Raw genomic sequence first — 19,636 nt, forward strand, 5'->3', positions numbered from 1 at the left:
ATCGACATTTCGGGCATAAGCGCTTCCTGAAGAAGGGCTTATGCCCGAAATGTCGATTCTCCTGCTTTTCAGATGCTGCCTGGCCTGCTGTGTTTTTCCAGCACCGCACTTTTCAACTCTATTCTCCAGCACCTGCAGTCTTCACTTTCTCCATATTAATATCAGCCTAGTGAAACGTCTCTGGACTGCCTCCAGTGCCAGCATATCTTTCATAGATAAGGAATTCGAAACTGTTCACAGTATTCCAGCTGTGGTCTGACTAGTGTCTTGTATAGTTTTAGCAGCATCTCTGTATTTTCATACTCCGTTCCCTTTGACATAAAAGCCAATATTTCATTTGCTGTCTCTATTATCTGATGAACTTGTATGCTAACTTCTTGTGATTTGTACCCAAGTCCCATAGTGCTGTAGCTTTGTGCAGTCTTTCTCCATTTAAATAATGTTCAGCTCCTCTATTCTCCCTGCCAAGTACATAACCTCACATCTTCCACATTATATTCCATCTGTCTGAGTTTTTTATCCTCACTATATGATTTCCCATTTGTTTTTGTTTCATCCACAAACTGAAACATTGACTTTTCAATAAGCCTGGTTCAGTCAATTTCTCGTTATAGGACAACCTTTCCATCGAAATATCCATCTAGTCACTTATGCTGTATCTCCTGCTGGCCAACTAACTATGCCAGCTATATTGTTTCTTGGATATGGTGACCAACATTCTATGCAGTATTCCAGGTGCGGTGTCACCACAGCCCTGTGCATTTGTATGAAGACTTCTTTACTCTTGCATTCTATTCCTGTAGTTTTCCAAATTGTTTGTTATACTTGTGTGCTAGTTTCTTCCTCCTTGTATGAATATACCCAAGTCTCTCTGTGAATCAGCATTTACAAATCACACAGCTTTTGAACAGGAATCTGCTTTACAATCTTAAAATCAAAATGAATAACGTCACACTTGCTCACGTTATGTAGCTCAATAGGTCAGTAAGCTCAGTAGGCTGAACAACCGGTTTGTAATGCAGAGTGATGCCAACAGAGTGAGTTAAATTCCTATACTGGCTGATGTTGCCATGAAGGACTGTCCTTCTCAACCTGTCCCTTCACCTGAAGCATGGGGACCCTTGGGTTCAACCAACGCCAGTCATCTCTGTCCAATGAGAAAGCAGCCCTATGTTCTGTTAGGACTACGGCGACTTTACCTGTAGTTAAAATGCCTCCTCATGTTTATTGTATAAAGGATCTGTATTTGCAAACCAATGTTTATCGATTATTGTATTTCATAAGTAAATACACCTTTAAAATGCTCAGCTGATAAGAGAATATCAGCATGTATTTCTAAAGGATAGGTCATACCTCATAAGTTTGGTTGAGATTTTGAAAAAATGGCTGAAGTGATAGACAGGAAAATGTCTAAGGATATTCATCAACTGGACTTTCAAGAAGGTGTTTCATGTATAAATGTTTGGCATTAGAGAACTTAAACATTGCTAACAGGAGACCAGAAGTTGAACCTTTTCATCTAGCACTTATCAGAACTAAAGCAAGACAAAATGGTTCAACTTCGAGTCTCCTTCAGCAGTGTATGATCAATTCCTTCATAAGCTGCATTTAAAGCTTATGACATAAAAATGAAAATATTGGTTAGGTTAGGAGATTGGTTGAGTGTCAGGATCCACTTAGCATATTTGTTAATGGCCTAGCTGATGGAATGGAAATTCACTTGTCCAAGTTTGCCTCTGGTTTAAAAAAAAATTAATTCACATTGAAAGCAGTGCAGATAGAAACTTTAAGTGGAAAAAAAAGTGTTTGAGTAAGTGAACGGACAAAAGAATGGCATTTAGATATCAATGTAGTCAAATAAGAGGTCATCTTGGTTAAAATGGGGTACTATCTAAATGACGCGAACCTAGAACAGTACAGCACATTACAGGCCCTTCTATCCTTGATACTGCACCGACCTTTTATCCTACTCTAAGATCAAACTAACTGACACACCCTACATTTTACTACCATCCATGTGCCTACCCAAGAGTTGCTTAAATGTCCGTAATGTATCTGACTCTACTACTACTGCTGGCAGTGCATTTCATGCACCCATCATTCTCTAAGCAAAGAACCTACCATTGACATCTACCCTAAATCTTCCGTCAATCATCTTAAAATTATGCACCCTTGTGCTAGCCACTTCCATCGTGGGAAAAAGTCTCTGGCTATCACTCTATCAATTCCTCTCCTCATCTTGTACACTGCTATCAAGTAATCTCTCATCCTTTTTCGCTCCAATGAGAAAAGCCCTAGCTCCCTCAAACTTTCTTCATAAGACATGCCTCCAATTCAGGCAGCATCCTAGAAAATCTCCATTTCACCCCCACCCTGAAATTTCCACATCCTTCCTATAATGAGGCAAACAGAACTGAACACAATGTTCCAAGTGTGGTCTAATCAAGGCTTTATAGATCTGCAACATGACCTTGCGGCTCTTAAACTCAATCCCCCTGTTAATGAAAGCCAGCACACCATATGCCTTCTTAACAGCTCTATCAACTTGGGAGGCAACCTTGAGGGATCTATGGACGTGGACCCCAAGATACCCTTCTGTTCCTCCACACTGCCAAGAATTCTGCTTTTAACCCTGTATCTGCATTTAAATTCGACATTCCAAAATGAATCACTTCAGACTTTTCCAGGTTAAACTCCATCTGCCACTTCTCAGCCCAGCTCTACAACTTGTGAATGTGTCCTATCTACCACTCCTCCACCCTTTGTGTCATAGGCAAACATACTAACCCACCCTTCCACTTCTTTATCCAAGTCATTTATAAAAATCACAAAGAGCAGAGGACCCCGAATGGATTGTTGCAGAACACCACTGGTCACTGAGCTCCAGGCTGAATACTTTCCATCAACTATCACCCGCTGTCTTCTATATTCTGTATCTGTATACAGCCAATTCTGTACGCAGACAGACAGGTTTCCCTGGATCCCATGCCTCCTTACTTTCTGAATGAACCTACCATGGGGAACCTTATCAAATACCTTGCTAAAGTCCATGTGCACCACATCCACTGCTCTACCTTCTTCAGTGTGTTTTGTCACATCCTCAAAGAATTTAACAAGGCTTGTAGGCATGACCTGCCCCTCACAAAACAGTGCTGACTATCTCTAATCAAGCTATGGTTTTCCAAATAATCACAAATCCTGTCTCTCAAAGTCCTCTCCAATAATTTGCCCACCACAGACATGAGACTGACTGGTTTGTAATTCCCAGGGTTGTCCCAAATCCCTTTCTTGAACAAGGGAATAACATTTGCCACCCTCCAATCATCTGGCACTACTCCAGTGGACGGTGAGGGTGCAAAGATCATTGCCAAAAGTGTAGCAATCTCTTCCCTCACTTCCATTAGTAACCTTGGGTATATCCCGTCTGGCCCAGGGGGTCTTAATTATCCTCATGTTTTTCAAAATTTCCAGCACATCCTCCTCAACCTGTTTGAGCCTATCAGCCTGTTTCACGCTGTCCTCAAAAGTGACAAGGTCTCTCTCACTAGTGAACACTGAAGCAAAGTATCCATGAAAGACCTCCCCTACCACCTCCAACTCCAGGCACAGTTCCCTACACAATTCCTGATCGGCCCTTCCCTCACTCTGGCCATCCTGTTCTTCCTTAAATAAGTGTAGAAATCCTTGGGGTTTACCTTAATCCTATCCACCAAGGTTTTCTCATGCCCCCTTCCAGCTCTTCTAAGTCCATTCTCCAGTTCCTTCCTGTGACCCTCTAGAACACTGTCTGATCCTTGCTTCCTCAACCTTAACAAAGTTTCCTTCTTCCTCTTGACTTGATGTTCCATATGTCTTGTCATGCAAGGTTCTTTCACTCTACCATCTCTATATTGCCTTAGTGGGAGAAACCTTTACAGTATTCTCAGCAAGTACACCCCAAATAACCTCTACGTTTCTGTTGTGCATTTCGTGAAAATATCTGTTCCCAATTGGAAGCAGTGTGGTCCACACAAACAGAGGGATTCATATCCAGATCATTAAGCTGTCTGTCTTAGCCACAAAAGATAATCAAAAAGCTAATGGAATACTGTTCTTTATATTTGCAGGCCTAGCGTGCATTACAAGAAGGTAGAAATTATGTTTGATTTTTACCAAGCTCTAGCTAGACCATGCCTGGAGTTCTCGGAAGGATTAATTGATCTTTGAGTGCAGTGTGATTTTGTCAAAATTATACCTGTACTCCAGTGTGAAATTGCAAGGAGAGTTCATACAAACTAATGTTATATTCTTCAGAATTTTTAGACCGTTAAGGATGCTTTAATAGAAACTTACAATCTATGAGGGGAATCTGAGATGAAGAGAAACTGTTTCCACAAGGTTCGGAACAAGGATGAATCATCAAAATTAGAGGCAAACATTTTCAAGAGTGAAATTGCAATCCGTTCATATATGCAAAGGAGAAGTTTTGAAACCTCTTCAACTGACAATTGATGCTGATAAATTTGGTTTTAAATCTTGAGATTACAAGATTTTTCTTTGCCAAAGGCATTACAGAAAATCAGGCAGGGATGGGTATTGGGTGTTAGGCCACAGGTCAGCCATCACTGGCAGAGCAGGCCCAAGGGCTGTAGTGGTGTTCTCTTGGGTCCTGGTTATATTTGAAAGATGTAAGTTTTAGAGTAAATAATAGGAACTTGCCGCATGGATTTTTATTGGATTTTCTCTTGTCATTATTTTATCAGATTGGGCTGTTGATATTCCAAATTTAAAAAAATTGTTTCAGTATTTTTTGCTCAGTTTCTAAGGGCTCTGTGATTTAGAGCATCTTGTAAAGGCCCCCACTGGGCCTCTAATAGTTTAGTGATAGTTGCAGAGAATGGAAAACTTCATTCTAGCCTGGTCCTATGGTAGAAAGGAAGTAGTTGGTGAAAGCTTGAAGCTGCTGAAAAAGTGTTGCTGGAAAAGCACAGCAGGTCAGGCAGCATCCAAGGAACAGGAAAATCGATGTTTCGGGCATAAGCCCTTCTTCAGGAATGAGGAAAATGTGTCCAGCAGGCTAAGATAAAAGGTAGGGAGGAGGGACTTGGGGGAGGGGCGTTAGAAAGGCGATAGGTGGAAGGAGGTCAAGGTGAGGGTGATAGGCCGGAGTGGGGTGGGGGCGGAGAGGTCAGGAAGAAGATTGCAGGTTAGGAAGGTGGTGCTGAGTTCAAGGGATTTGACTGAGACAAGGTGGGGGGAGGGGAAATGAGGAAACTGGAGAAATCAGAGTTCATCCCTTGTGGTTGGAGGGTTCCTAGGCGGAGGATGAGGCGCTCTTCCTCCAACCATCGTGTTGTTATGGTCTGGCGATGGAGGAGTCCAAGGACCTGCATGTCCTTGGTGGAGTGGGAGGGGGAGTTGAAGTGTTGAGCCACGGGGTTGTTGGTTTGGTTGGTCCGGGTGTCCCAGAGGTGTTCTCTAAAACGTTCCGCAAGAAGGCGGCCTGTCTCTCCAATGTAGAGGAGGCCACATCGGGTGCAGAGGATGCAATAAATGATGTGTGTGGAGGTGCAGGTGAATTTGTGGCGGATATGTAAGTATCCCTTGGGGCCTTGGAAGTAAGGGGGGAGGTGTGGGCGCAAGTTTTGCATTTCTTGCGGTTGCAGGGGAAGGTGCCTGGAGTGGAGGTTGGGTTGGTTTAGATTAGATTAGATTAGATTACTTACAGTGTGGAAACAGGCCCTTCGGCCCAACAAGTCCACACCACCCCGCCGAAGCGCAACCCACCCACACCCCTACAGCTACCCCTTACCTAACACTACAGGCAATTTAGCATGGCCAATTCACCTGACCTGCACATCTTTGGAATGTGGGAGGAAACAGGAGCACCCGGAGGAAACCCACGCAGACACGGGGAGAATGTGCAAACTCCACACAGAGTCGCCTGAGGCAGGAATTGAACCCGGGTCTCTGGCGCTGTGAGGCAGCAGTGCTAACCACTGTGTCACCGTGCCGCCTACCATGGTGGGGGGTGTGGATCTGACGAGGGAGTCACAGAGGGGAGTGGTCTTTTCGGAACGCTGATAGGGGAGGGGAGGGAAATATATCCCTGGTGGTGGGGTCCGTTTAGAGGTGGCAGAAATGATGGCGGATGATACGCTGTATATGGAGGTTGGTGGGGTGGTAGGTGAGGACCAGTGGGGTTCTGTCCTGCTGGCGGTTGGAGGGGCGGGGCTCAAGGGCGGAGGAGCGGAAAGTGGAGGAGATGCGGTGGAGAGCATCGTCGACCACGTCTGGGGGGGAAATTGCGGTCTTTGAAGAAGGGGGCCATCTGAGTTGTACAGTTTTGGAACTGGTCCTCCTGAGAGCAGATGCGGTGGAGACGAAGGAATTGGGAATATGGGATGGCATTTTTACAGGGGGCAGGGTGGGAGGAGGTGTAGTCTAGGTAGCTGTGGGAGTCGGTCGGTTTATGGTAAATGTCCATGTTGATTCGGTCGCCCAAGATAGAAATGGAAAGGTCTAGGAAAGGGGAGGGAGGAGTCTGAGATGGTCCAGGTGAATTTGAGGTCGGGGTGGAAGGTGTTGGTAAAGTGGATGAACTGTTCAACCTCCTTGTGGGAGCACGAGGCAGCGCCGATACAGTCATCGATGTCACGGAGGAAAAGGTGGGGGGGGGGTGGTGCCAGTGTAGCTGCGGAAGATGGACTGTTCCACATATCCTACGAAGAGCCAGGCATAGCTGGGGCCCATGTGGGTGCCCATGGCTACTCCTTTGGTTTGGAGGAAGTGGGAGGATTGGAAAGAGAAGTTGTTCAGGGTGAGGACCAGTTCAGTCAGTCGAAGGAAGGTGTCAGTGGAAGGGTACTGGTTGGTACGGTGGGAAAGGAAGAAGCGGAGGGCTTTGAGTCCTTTGTGATGGGGGATGGAGGTGTGCAGGGACTGGATGTCCATGGTGAAGATAAGGCGTTGGGGACCGGGGAAACGAAAATCATGGAGCAGGTGGAGGGCGTGGGTGGTGTCCCGAACGTAGGTGGCGAGTTCTTGGACAAAGGGGGACAGGACCGTGTTGAGGTATGCAGAGATGAGTTCGGTGGGGCAGGAGCAGGCTGAGACAATGGGTCAGCCGGGGCAGTCAGGTTTGTGGATTTTGGGCAGGAGGTAGAAACGGGCTGTGCAGGGTTGTGGGACTATAAGGTTGGAGGCGGTGGATGGGAGATCCCCTGAGGTTGATGAGGTTATGGATGGTCTGGGAGATGATGGCTTGGTAGTGGGAGGTGGAGTCATGGTCAAGGGGGCAGTAGGACGGGGGGTGTCCGCGACCTGGTGTTTAGCCTCAGCGGTGTAAAGGTCGATGCGCCAAACTACTACCGCGCCTCCCTTGTCTGCCGGTTTGATAGTGAGGTTGGGGTTGGAACGGAGGGAGTGGAGGGCTGCACGTTCCGAGGGTGTGAGGTTGGAGTGGGTTAGAGGGGTGGAGAAGTTGAGGCGGTTAATGTCGCGGCGGCAGTTGGCTATGAAGAGATCGAGGGCAGGTAAGAGGCCAGCACTGGGTGTCCAGGTGGATGGGGTATGTTGGAGGCGGGAGAAGGGGTCGTCATAGGGTGGGTGAGAATCTTGGTTGAAGAAGTAGGCACGGAGGCGAAGGCGGCAGAAGAATTGTTCTATGTCACGCAGCATGTTGAACTCATTAATCCGAGAGCCTATCACCCTCACCTTAACCTCCTTCCGTTTATCGCATTTTCAGCGCCCCTCCCCCAAGTCCCTCCTCCCTACCTTTTATCTTAGCCTGCTGGACGTACTTTCCTCATTCCTGAAGAAGGGCTTATGCCCGAAATGTCAATTCTCATGTTCCTTGGATGCTGCCTGACCTGCTGCGCTTTTCCAGCAACACATTTTCAGCTCTGATCTCCAGCATCTGCAGTCATCACTTTCTCCTAGAAAGCTTGAAGATGTTAGCTAGTGATTATGCAAAAGGACTATATGCTAGTGAACCAGCAGATTGGAATGTCTTGCCTGCAGTATCGTTCTTAAATGGTCTGTCGAAACAGTCTTAGTTCACACTTGAAACATGGGTGTTTATGAATTGTGCAATGTAGTTTAAGCATTTTCTTTGACACTCAAACTATGATTCGATTATTGTAACTGTGAAGAAAAATTAAGCCAGCCCTTCATGTTTAGATTTGCAGAGTTAACCACTTTGGTTGCGAGCCATTGACCACTGGTGAAAAATATCTTGTGTTTTAAATGTCCACCCATTTTGTCCAATTGTTTGTTTTTTGATGACTTCGATGTACATACATGCAATAGTGGTGGAAATATCTGCTGTGTCTGAATATCAGGTGTGCACCTAAAACTGAACTGAGAATGCATGGACAATAAAATTTTGAATTTTGAATACAGTACATTGTGTTTTACATTCAAAAATAAACACATCTTGTTTAGTGGATCTGCCTATTTCTATGTGATGCTAAAAGGTTTGATTTATTGTACAATGATGGCACATAAACGGCTGAAGTATTTGAAATATAGATCAGCATTTTATTGAAGTATATCAGATCTACATCAGTGAAATATGTATTTTGTGTGATGAGACCAAAATCCTTCATTTTTAAAAATAGACTGCTTAAATTAATTTTCTTATCCTATTTGATCCATTTTTACTTAACTGTAGTTTGTAATTGTTTATTAACACATTTTAATTGTTGCCATTACTGTCATATAAGACTAGACTTTAAAGCTTTCATCGGTGTTGTTAGCCTGCTTAACTCCTGTTTCCACTATTGTTGCAATCTTGTAAAAGTGGTAAACGCGTTGTGTATATTGATTTTCAGATACCATCACTGAAGTATTTTTATAATGCTGTGTTCTTTTATAGCATAAATGCAACCCGCGTTACAGTGAAGATTTTGTTCTACAATTGGAGACAGAGCTAGTACAGGCAAGATTAAGAGAAGCAGAATCTCAATGTGCCCTTAAAGAGATGCAGGACAAAATCTTGGATATTGAAAAGGTACCAGAATTACATTCAATTAATTTGATTTATGTAAAAAAAGTGCAGTAAACATTTATTTATAGCCCCACGAATCATTTGCTGAAACTGGTTTTTCCATTTTTTCAGATTGCATAGTGTTAAAACTTGAATGCGAAGGACTAAGTTTGGATACTAAGACTTCTATCGAAACACATGCATGAATTAAGTATTAATGCTTTCCAGTCAAACCCAACAGTACAGACCAACGTTTTGTTAGGGCATTTATTATCCAAAACAAGCTCACAGTTGATGAGTAATTCTCTGCCATAAGTTGTCACAGCAAGATCCACTAACTATTTAAAGAGGAGTTTATGGATTTTTGAAAGATTATGAATTCAAGGGCTATGAGGAGCTGGCACGAAAGAGGAATTGAGTCCTGGGGCAGACCAGCATAATGACAGCCTTGTTTAACCCTGGTGTTCACCGCGATAGAGATTTATGGTTGTTCGTGTTTAGGAATCATGGCTTACATGTCATCATGGAGTAGGCTAAGATTACAGTTTGATAATGACCAGATTTTCAAAAAACAAAAGAATATTGGTTGAGGAATACATATTGACTAGGACGTCAGAGGTAACTCAGCTGTCATTCTTTGAAATAGGGATTTTTATTTTGTACTTTGAGGAGTAGGCAATTTAGGGTTTCATTTGAAGATGTCACCTCGAACAATGCTATACTTCCTTGGACCATCAGTGAGATTTTTATGCTTCAATCTCTAGATTGATTTTCTGGGACTGGGACTTGATTAGGATCTATGACTCAAAGCTGAGAAAAGGTGATGGTCATACCACTGATCCACAGCTCTACTAAAAGTAGAATGCTGAGGAAATACAGAAGATGAAATCCACAATATTATGCTTTTTATTCATTTGTGACTTTGAAGGATCGCTGACTGGGCCAACATTTATCACTCATCCTTAGTTGCCCTTGCGAAGGTGATGGTGAGCTGCCACCTTGAAAAGCTATAGTCAGTTTTCTGGAGGTGGATCCACAATGCTAATGCTAAATGGCTTACAGGGGAACTTGCCGGTGATCATGTTCCCAAGTAACGGCAGACATTGTCCTTCTAGATAGAAGTGGGCATGTGTTTTGAATGTGCTGCCTGTGGAACCTTAGTGAATTTCTGTAGTGTATTGTGTACAGGTAGCCTTTTGTAGATGGAACACACTTAATGCTGCTGTGTTGGTGATGAAACGTTTGCATGTTTGCAGTTGTAGTAGCAATCCAGGAGGCTGCTTTGATTTGGGTGATGTTTAGCTCCTTGGGTGTTGTAGGAGCTCGACCCATCCAAGCAAGTGGGGAATATTCCATCTCACTGACTTGTGCCTTGGAAATGAAGGTCATGCTTTGGGGAGTCAGGAGGCATGGTAAACTCCAAGATTCCTGGCCTCCTACCTGCTCCTGTGATCCCAGTGCCTGTATGTCTAGTCCACTTCACACATAACTTCCAGGTAATGACTTTCTGCAGCAAGGGGGTCAAGACCTCTTGACATTCAATGGTGTTACAATCAATGAATCTCCCACAATCAACACTATGGAGGTTACCATTGACCAGAGACTAAACTGGACTCTCCATATATATATAGTGCCTCCAAGAGTAGGTCAGAGGCTGAATTGATGATTTTCAAGATATGCAAAGTGAGAAATCATAGAACTTAATAGAAGGTTTGATAGTCGAATTGTGGGTGTGTGTGTGTATGCTCATGTTCATAGAGGTCTTTCGTCTTTATGATGTTCAGAGTACATTCCAAGTTCTTGTAGGCCTCAGTGAAAATATCAACTGTTGTAGTTCTTCAGATGGGCACTAATTTGTCCATCACCAGCATACTACAGTTCTGTTAACAAGTGATTGCAGTGATCTTGGCCTTTGCTGTGCAAGTTGAAGACTTAACCATCAACTGATTAAGCTATTATCATATCTCGTAGAGCCTTCAGTAGCAAACTGCCACAACACTGCAAAGAATATTATGAACAGTGTTGATTATGTGATAAGCCCCTGTTTGTGCCTGTACTCGGGTCTCTCACTGAGCCATTGCGTTTACTGCTATTTGCATATTGTCACGTTGGTGCTGGATGATACTTATACCACCTGACTAACTATGTATCTCGTGTCTCCTGAATTCTGCATCTATGGGCTTCTGGAACAGTTCAATTCCAAATTCTGGCATCACGCTGAAAATTGTTTCTTTCAACCGATTCTATTAACAGAGAAACAGTTCCTTGCCTGATGAGAGTAACGTGGCCAGGTTGCAAGAGGAGCTTATAGGGGTTAAACTGAGAGAAGCAGAAGCATTGATGGGCCTGAAAGAACTTCGGCAACAAGTTAAAGATTTGGAGGATCACTGGCAGGTAAGATGACTTTGTAATTTTGCAAAAATTCAGAGAAGTGTTTATTGAAGTTTTCTTAAATAATTCTTCGTACTCTTGACTTGCTTTCTAACACGGCCATCTGAACTCTGCTACAATTTAAAGTATAATATTGCACAGCAATTATTTAAATCTGTGGTAGTTTATTCTTTCACGCTACTTTATCTCCAGGTTACAGTTCAATCTCATGCTGCAAGTTATGCATTGTCATGTCAGAGATATCATGATGTTAACATTAACCTCTCAGTAGAGACAAAAAAAAACTTATTTCTCCCCCCAAAACTTTCCCCAAGTGTGCTCTCATTGCATAGTTTTCACACTTCTTACAGTGTACTGTTTGAATCACTCAATTTTGCCATCATTTTGGTAAAGGAAATTTTGTTTCAACTAATTTTGCAACATTCACTCAACAGCTACCATCTCATACAATTGCATGTAAATTTTCCCCTTGGAAGGTCATATAAAGCTCATGCTCCCAAAGTGAATAAAGATATAGTGTTAAAATTACACCAAAAGGCAGAGCTTTCAATGAAGTCTGATTCATAATTTAGTAAAAAAAACAACCTGACTGAAAAGTGGAGGAAGAACAAAAAGCTGAAAGCAGAAGTAAGTTAGTACTATTTTGTATTATTTATTCTTGGGATGTGAGCTCCTTTGACCAGTTTTAGGGTTAACCACATTGCCATGGATCTGGAATCCCATGTAAACCAGATCAGGTAATGATGGTATATTTCCTTCCCTGAAGGACATTTGTGAACCATTTGGGTTTTTACAATAATGGACAGTGGTTGCATGGTTGTCATTACAATAGCTTTTATTTCCAGATTTTATTTAATTCATATTTCACTGGCTGCTGTTGCGGTTTGAGAACAGATTAATGGGCAAGATAAAAGGTGAACCTTGAAATCTTTAATAAACGTACAGAGAAACAGTTAGCCTAATATGTCTGTTAAGAAACCGCTAGAGAAATTAATCTAAGTCAAAATTAACTGACATTTGATAAAGTATGGGTGACTAATTGAAAGTAAGCAAGGAATTGTTAATAGCAAATAGTGTTTGACTAACCCGATGTAGTTCTTTGAAGTAACAGAGAGGATTGAAGGATAGCATGACTGATGTTGCATACATTGACTTTCTGGAAGCATTTAATACGGCATCTTGTAAATGATTAATCCCATGAGCTGCAATTTGTTAACTAATGTGGCAGTGGCTGCATTCATGCAAAAACTGAACAAGGGATAGAAGTAGAGTCATGGTGAATAGTCGTTTTGCAAACTCAATGTGGTGACCTCATGGTGAGCAGCAAATACAATATACTAATTTGAAAGAAGTACAAGTAAATTGATGTTTAACCTGGAAGGAGTGATTAGGCCCTTGGGCAGAAGTTATATTAAACTTTTATAAAGGCCCTAACCCAGAGTGTTGTATCCAGTTCTCGACACTTCTCTTTAGGCTGGAATGGTCCCAAGGATGAAAGGCTTAAGTTACATTGTGTTACCAGAGAAAGTGTAATTGCTCTCATTCAAGCAGAGCAAGTAATGGGGAGATCTGATGGAGGTGCTCAAAATCATGAAGGGTTTTAATGCACTAATCGGGGAGAAATTATTCCCAGTGTTAAAAGGGTTATTCACCAGAAAAGGTGCACGAAAGGCAACTGGAATAAGAAGTAGATGTGACATGGAAAGAAATAGTGAGTTGTGATCATATTGAATGCCTGAAAAGGTTATCAAAAACAATTCAATATCTACTTTGTGAAGTGAATGGATAATGATTGAGATGGAAACATTCGTACAGCTGTGGTCAGTAAGCAAGGGTGAAGAATTATTTGAATAGCTGTTTGAAAGATCCACTGCAAATATGCTGGACCAAATGATCTTCTCCTATGCTGTATCTTGCAATGATTGTCTAACCAAAGTGCAAATCTGAGTAAGATTTCTAAATTTTCCCACACACTTTACTGTGCAACTTAGAATAGTTTATGATACTGATTTATTCAGGGTTTTTGTAAAAACTTCATTAAAGTTGTTATAACACCTTTTTAATCTAGAAAACTGTCTTCCGGCCCATCAAAGAAACAAAGTCAGAAAAAATGTAATGCTGTCAGGAAGAAGTAACTGATAGCTTGGCTAATAAGCTCTTGGTAAGGGAAGGGAAAGTAAGTAAGTTGATAAATGGTGAGGTTTAGGTAAGGAATTCCATGGCACAAGATTTAATGATGAAGGTATGAACATATTAATGATGGCTGAAAGAAATAATTCGGAGAAAGTGAAGACTGCAGATGCTGGAGATCAGAGCTTAAAAATGTGTTGCTGGAAAAGCGCAGCAGGTCAGGCAGCATCAAAGGAACAGGAGAATCGACGTTTTGGGCATAAGTCCTTCTCCCACACCTTTAACTCCCCTTCCCGCTCTGCCAAGGACGTGCAGGTCCTTGGCTGCCTCCATGGCCAGACCATGGCAACATGACGCCTGGAGGAAGAGCGCCTCATCTTCCGCCTAGGAACCCTCCAACCACAAGGGATGAATGCAGATTTCTCCAGCTTTCTCATTTCCCTTTCCCCCCCCCCCCACCTTTTCTCAGTCCCAACCCTCAGACTCAGCACCGCCTTCTTGACCTGCAATCTTCTTCCCGACCTCTCCACCCCCACCCCCTCTCCGGCCTATCACCCTCACCTTAACCTCCTTCCACATATCGTATTCCCAGCACCCCTCCTCCAAGTCCCTCCTCCCTACCTTTTATCTTAGCCTGCTTGGCACACCCCCCTCATTCCTGCAGAAGGGCTTATGCCCAAAACGTCGATTCTCCTGAAAGAAATAATTCCACAAGTGGCCAGAATTGAATAATGCAGATATGAGTTCAATGAACCATGATATTTAAGATTTGATGACTGACAGAATAAGGAGCCAGTCTAAATTAGCAGGTTCAGGGATTATAGTTCGACAATTTGGTGCAGCGTGGGTGGCAGCCAGTAGAGTTTTACTTGAGCTTGGGTTTATGGTACATGGAGCAGGAAGCAAGAGAGTGTTAGAATGTTTCGATCTAGAAATGACCTGTGTATTTCTGGAGATGCTTTGGTTATGATTTGATAGGTGAGAGTGGAATCTATCAAGAGCAATCCTACTGAGTTAGATGAAAGACATTTCAGATATGAGAAAACGTGGAAATATGTTAAGTTCTCAGCAAATGGAAGGGTGGGAACAACAACGAAAGAGAAAGTGTCTGATAGACTGTAGGACAGGAGAGATTTCATGCTGAATGGCCATGGTAATAGGGCAAGTAAAAATAAAAGATGTGTCAGTGATGAGGCATTTGGATGGATGATTGAATAGGAAGCGTTTGGAAGGATATGGGCCAGGTGCTGGCAAGTGGGATTAGATTGGGTTGGGATATCTGGTCGGCATGGACGGGTTGGACCGAAGCGTCTGTTTCCATGCTCTATATCTCTATGATTCTGTGACTGGCAGGAATTTGAACAGCTGTCATCTGGAATCAAAGTGAAGGGAATATTATTTAAAACGAGGGGAGTAAAAGCAAAGAAGAATGAAACAAAATTCGGGCAGAGCTTAGAATTGAACAATGTTGAACTAATTATTGTGTCCAAAAGGTTTTAAGATGCCCAGTCAAAAGATGAGGTCCTGTTCGTTGAGTTTGCATTAAGAACCATTGCAATACTGTAGCAGGCAAAAGAGGGAAAGAGACAAAGTAGGAATGAGGTATACAACAAACTGAAAGATCACTGCATGTCCGGGTCAGGATGCTGGTGACTGGAAGTACATTGTCAAAAGTCAAACGATATTGGTGAGAGACAAAAAAAATGCAGAAGCTGGAATCCAACGTAGCCAAGCAGGACACTGGAAGAACACAGCAAGCCAGGCATCATCAGGAGGTGGAGAAGACGACGTTTCGGGTATAATGTTCCTTCAGTTTATGTTTGGTCTCCCGATGTAGAAAAGACTACATCGGGAGCACCGGATACAGTAAACTAGGTTAGAGGAGAGAAAGACTGTTTGGGGCCCTGGATGGAGGTGAGGGGTTGGTATACCAGCAGGTTTCGCATCTTTTCCAGTTGCAGGGGAAGGTACCTGGGGGTTCGGGGCAGGGTTGATTGGGAGAGTGGTGCGAAACAAGGATTGATGAAGGGAATGGTTCTGGCAGAAGGCACCAGGTGTTAGTTCAGGTTTATTTGAAATTGCAAGCTTTCAAATCTCTGCTCCTTCCTTAGGTGTGCTATGTGTTACAACACTGGATAAGCCCTCCTGCTTAATTTAAAACCAGCAACACAGAAAAGATTTATCCCATGGAGTAATCTGTAAAAATTCGAGTGGCCAAGAACTATGTAAAGTAAAAATTAACAACTTTTATTTCTTAAAGTATAACAGAGATTAATTAACTAATCACTATTTACAATTTCTTCCTCTAGCCTATCTTTAACCTTCCCTTCTATAATACAAGTCCAATAAAACTCCCAATTTAGATTTTCAAAACTGAATTTCTTATCTCAAAATCAGGCAGCTTTTGTTCTTCTATTTGGATCATCCTCTGTGGTCTTATTTCTTCTTAGGAATTTCTGCATCACAAGTTACTGATTGAAAAGGTACCTTTTAAGAGAGCTACTTTCAGGCAGTCTGTTTACATGCTGGGCTTGTTAGTTCTTCTCTCAATTGTTCAATTTACCCAGTCTTATACCCCCAAAGCATCAGATTGTGTCATTGGCTTTTAAGATTGTCAGTCTACTCAATTCAAACTGGATTGGAGTTTGATATTTTTCAGGGTATAATTTATACTGGCCGAATTCAAATTTGTTTTTGTCTCCAGGCAACCAGCTCATAGAGTTGTTTGACCAAGTATTACATTGTTGCCTTATTGAGAACACTTGGTCCTGTGTCTGGTAGTTCTGCTGCTTTTAACTCTCTCTAGTATGCCCACATCTACATAACATATGATAGGGAGTTTTAAGACACAGAATTTATAAGCAAAAAGTTAACAACTTCAAAACTAGCTGCCCTTGAATCCTTTAATTAATTAGGAGGTAGACTACTACTTAAACTGTAAAATCTAGATTCCTCACAAGTCTTTGCCCCTCGATAACTAAAGGTTTTATCGATCTACAAGAGGCGGTATCTCAGGTTAGACAATACTAACAGATGTGAGGTCCTGTTTCGAATCTTATGTTTTAAGCTGATGTCTGGGACAAAGACTCGAAAGGAATCTGGATTTTGCGTTTTAATCAGCAGTCTACCTCCTAACTGATTAAAGGATTCGACAAGGACAGCTAGCTTTAATGTTAACTTTTTGCTTATAAATACTGCGTCTTATACCTCTATTTTATCACACCTGAGGAAGGAGCAGAGCTCTGAAACCTGTTGGGACTATAACCACTCCAGTCCAACTCTGGCATATCCACATTGTGGAAGTATATTGGTATTTTTTCACTGTTATTGAATCAAAAATACTGGATACCCCAAAAGCCATTGTGGGTATATCCGCATCTTGTGAACTGTGTAGTTCAAAAATGCAGCTATGTAACCTTGAAAGAGCAATCTGGGTTGGACAGTAAATGCTGGTATTGCCAGCGACACCAAAATAAACTGATGCCAATTTAGAATCAGCCACTAGGAGGTGTACAAGTGTAACTCAATTGATGTATCAGTCAGTATTTCATTAGATAAAACATCTGGCTTCTGTTTGGTACCTTGCATAGCAGCCCAAATTAGACAATGTGCAGGTTACATAGTGATCTTTTTTTAATTCAGTAATTTCCATGGTCTGTCGTCATGGATTTCTAATAAGCAACACCAGTGCAATTTTAACAAAATTTAGCACAATATTCTTGTTATTTGAGACTGTCACACTTCGGATGTTCAACTTTTAAGTATTAAGTTTTTTTTATTAAAATGGAGAGAATGGCATTAGTTTCTTGCTTGCTCTTCTGAACTCATTATTTGACCTAAAGCTTGTTATTTGCAGGAGCAGCTGTTAGTGTTAGCTTCAAATAAATCTATGGGTGTATCTCTGTAACTTTCCTGCAGGGGGCATCTGGTCAGTGGATTTAAAGCAAATTAAACAAAATTACATGCCAACATCTGTATGTTCTGTGGAGCAAATGATTTTATTAATAAGACCTAAACAAAATACTACAGAATGTGGCAGAAATAGTAACCTTAAGTGCTGGAAATACCCAGCATCTTTGGCAATAACTGTCTAGAGAAAAACAAGACAAATTTCACAGACATCAGTGTTAAACTTTGTTTCTCTGTCTCCAGGTACTGTTGTATTAGCAGAAGCTTGAAAGTTGTAATTTCAATTTATAGTCTTTGCACCAAGCTGCAGTAGCATTTTTCCTTGAAACTTGTGAACCTAGTGTTCAATTTCTTTTCTTCTTGAACACCCATGTTCCTATAATTTGGACATATTGTAAACTTGTAAACTGTGGGATCTTGGCATCTTCATTAAACGTCTATTCACTAATAAGATAGCGGTATTAGGAAGATAATTTTCTAAAGCTTTAAGTCTCATTATTCACTATAGCAAGGTTAGATCTCATGGAATGCAGCAAGAACTAACCATTTGGATACAGAACTGGCTTAAAGTTAAAAGACAGAGGGTGGTGGTGGAGGGTTGCTTCTCAGACCGGAGGCCTGTGACCAGTGGTATCCGCAAGGATCGGTGCTGGTTCCACTGCTTTTCATCACTTATATAAATGATTTGGATATGAACATAGGAGGTATAGTTCGTAAGTTTGCAGATGACACCAAAATTGGAGGTTTAGTGGGCAGCAAAGAAGGTTACCTCAGATTACAACAGGATCTTGATCAGGTAGGCCAGTGGACTGAGGAGTGGCAGATGGAGTTTAATTTAGTTAATTGAGAGATGTTGCATTGCAGGAAAGCAAATCAGAGCAGCGTTTATATGCTCATAGGTAAAGTCCTGCGGAGTGTTGCTGAACAAAGTGACCTTGGAGTGCAGGTTCATAACTCCTCGAAAATGGAGTCCTAGGTAGATAGGATAGTGAAGAATGCCTTCCTTTCATGGTCAGAGCATTGAGTACAGGAATTGGGAAGTCATGTTGTGGCTGCACAGGACATTGGTTAGGCCACTTTTGGAATATTGCATGCAGTTCTGGTCTCCTTCCTATCAGAATGATGTTGTGAAACTTGAAAGAGTTCAGAAAAGATTAACAAGGATGTTACCAAGGTTGGAGGATTTGAGCTACAGGGAGAGGTTGAATAGGCTGGGGCTGTTTTCCCTGGAGAGTCTGAGGCTGAGCGGTGACCTTCTAGAGGTTTATAAAATGATGAAGGGCATGGATAGGGTAAGTAGTCAGGGTCTTTTCCCTGGGGTGGGGCGTCCAGAACTAGAAGGCATAGATTTAGGGTGAGAGGGGGAAGATTTAAAAGGAACCTAAGGGACAATTTTTCGTGCAGAGCGTGGTGTGCATATGGAATGAGCTGCCAGAGGAAGTTGTGGAGGCTGGTTTAATTACAGCATTTAAAAGGCATCTGGATGCGTATATGAATAGGAAGGGTTTGGAGGGAAATGGGCCAAATGCTGGCAAATGAGATTAGATTAGGTTAGGATATCTGGTTGGCATGGACGAGGTGGACTGAAGGGTCAGTTTCTGTGCTATACATCTCTGACTCTGAATTTAAGGAATTAAGTAAAAGCATTGGAAACAGTTCAGAGATTTATTAGGCAGTTTCCAGGAATAGGCAGACTGTCTAATGAGCACTGTTTGGACAGGCTCCTCTTGTTTCCAGTCGAATTTAAAAGAATAGGAGGTCACTTGGTTGAAATGTACAAAACCCTGAGGGTCTTGACAGGGTGGAAAAGGATATTTCTTCTTGTGGGGAAAATGTAGCACTAGATGGCACTAAGGGGCCACCCATTTAAGCCACAGGCCAGAAGAACTCTTTTGAGAATTGTGATCTTTGGAACTTCTTCAAAAAAAGGTGATCGGGCAGAGGTAACTTATGGATAAGCAAGGCTGTGAAAGATGATCAGGGCTGGGTGGAAATACAGAACAATTGTATCATGCATGACCTCATCAAATGGTGGAGCAGACATGAAAGAAAAGTGGCCTACAACTGCTTCGAACTCATTTGACTACAGAATTCATTTGAAGCAAATCAATGTAAAAGAAATGTCAGAGCAAATGGAACTGAACAATATGTAAAATTTGCCAGAGCTCATAGACCACATTTGGTCTGTCAGCAATAATTTGGACAACATCATAAGTGATTAAATGATTTTGTTTATGA

At 42.2% G+C, this 19,636-nt stretch overlaps 1 protein-coding gene across 6 annotated transcripts in view; it reads left to right on the forward strand.

The window, feature by feature from the left end:
* LOC140480072 (ecotropic viral integration site 5 protein homolog) overlaps positions 1 to 19,636 on the forward strand; it is a 266,405-nt gene that overhangs the window by 120,689 nt on the left and 126,080 nt on the right. For all 6 annotated transcript variants that reach the window (XM_072574675.1, XM_072574674.1, XM_072574677.1 and 3 more), the window contains 2 exons: positions 8,858 to 8,992; positions 11,222 to 11,362. In XM_072574675.1, coding sequence (XP_072430776.1) covers positions 8,858 to 8,992; positions 11,222 to 11,362 — 276 coding nt within the window. The remainder of the gene's footprint in view (positions 1 to 8,857; positions 8,993 to 11,221; positions 11,363 to 19,636) is intronic.

Source organism: Chiloscyllium punctatum, chromosome 7 (assembly GCF_047496795.1).
Source record: "Chiloscyllium punctatum isolate Juve2018m chromosome 7, sChiPun1.3, whole genome shotgun sequence".
Lineage (NCBI taxonomy): Eukaryota > Metazoa > Chordata > Chondrichthyes > Orectolobiformes > Hemiscylliidae > Chiloscyllium > Chiloscyllium punctatum.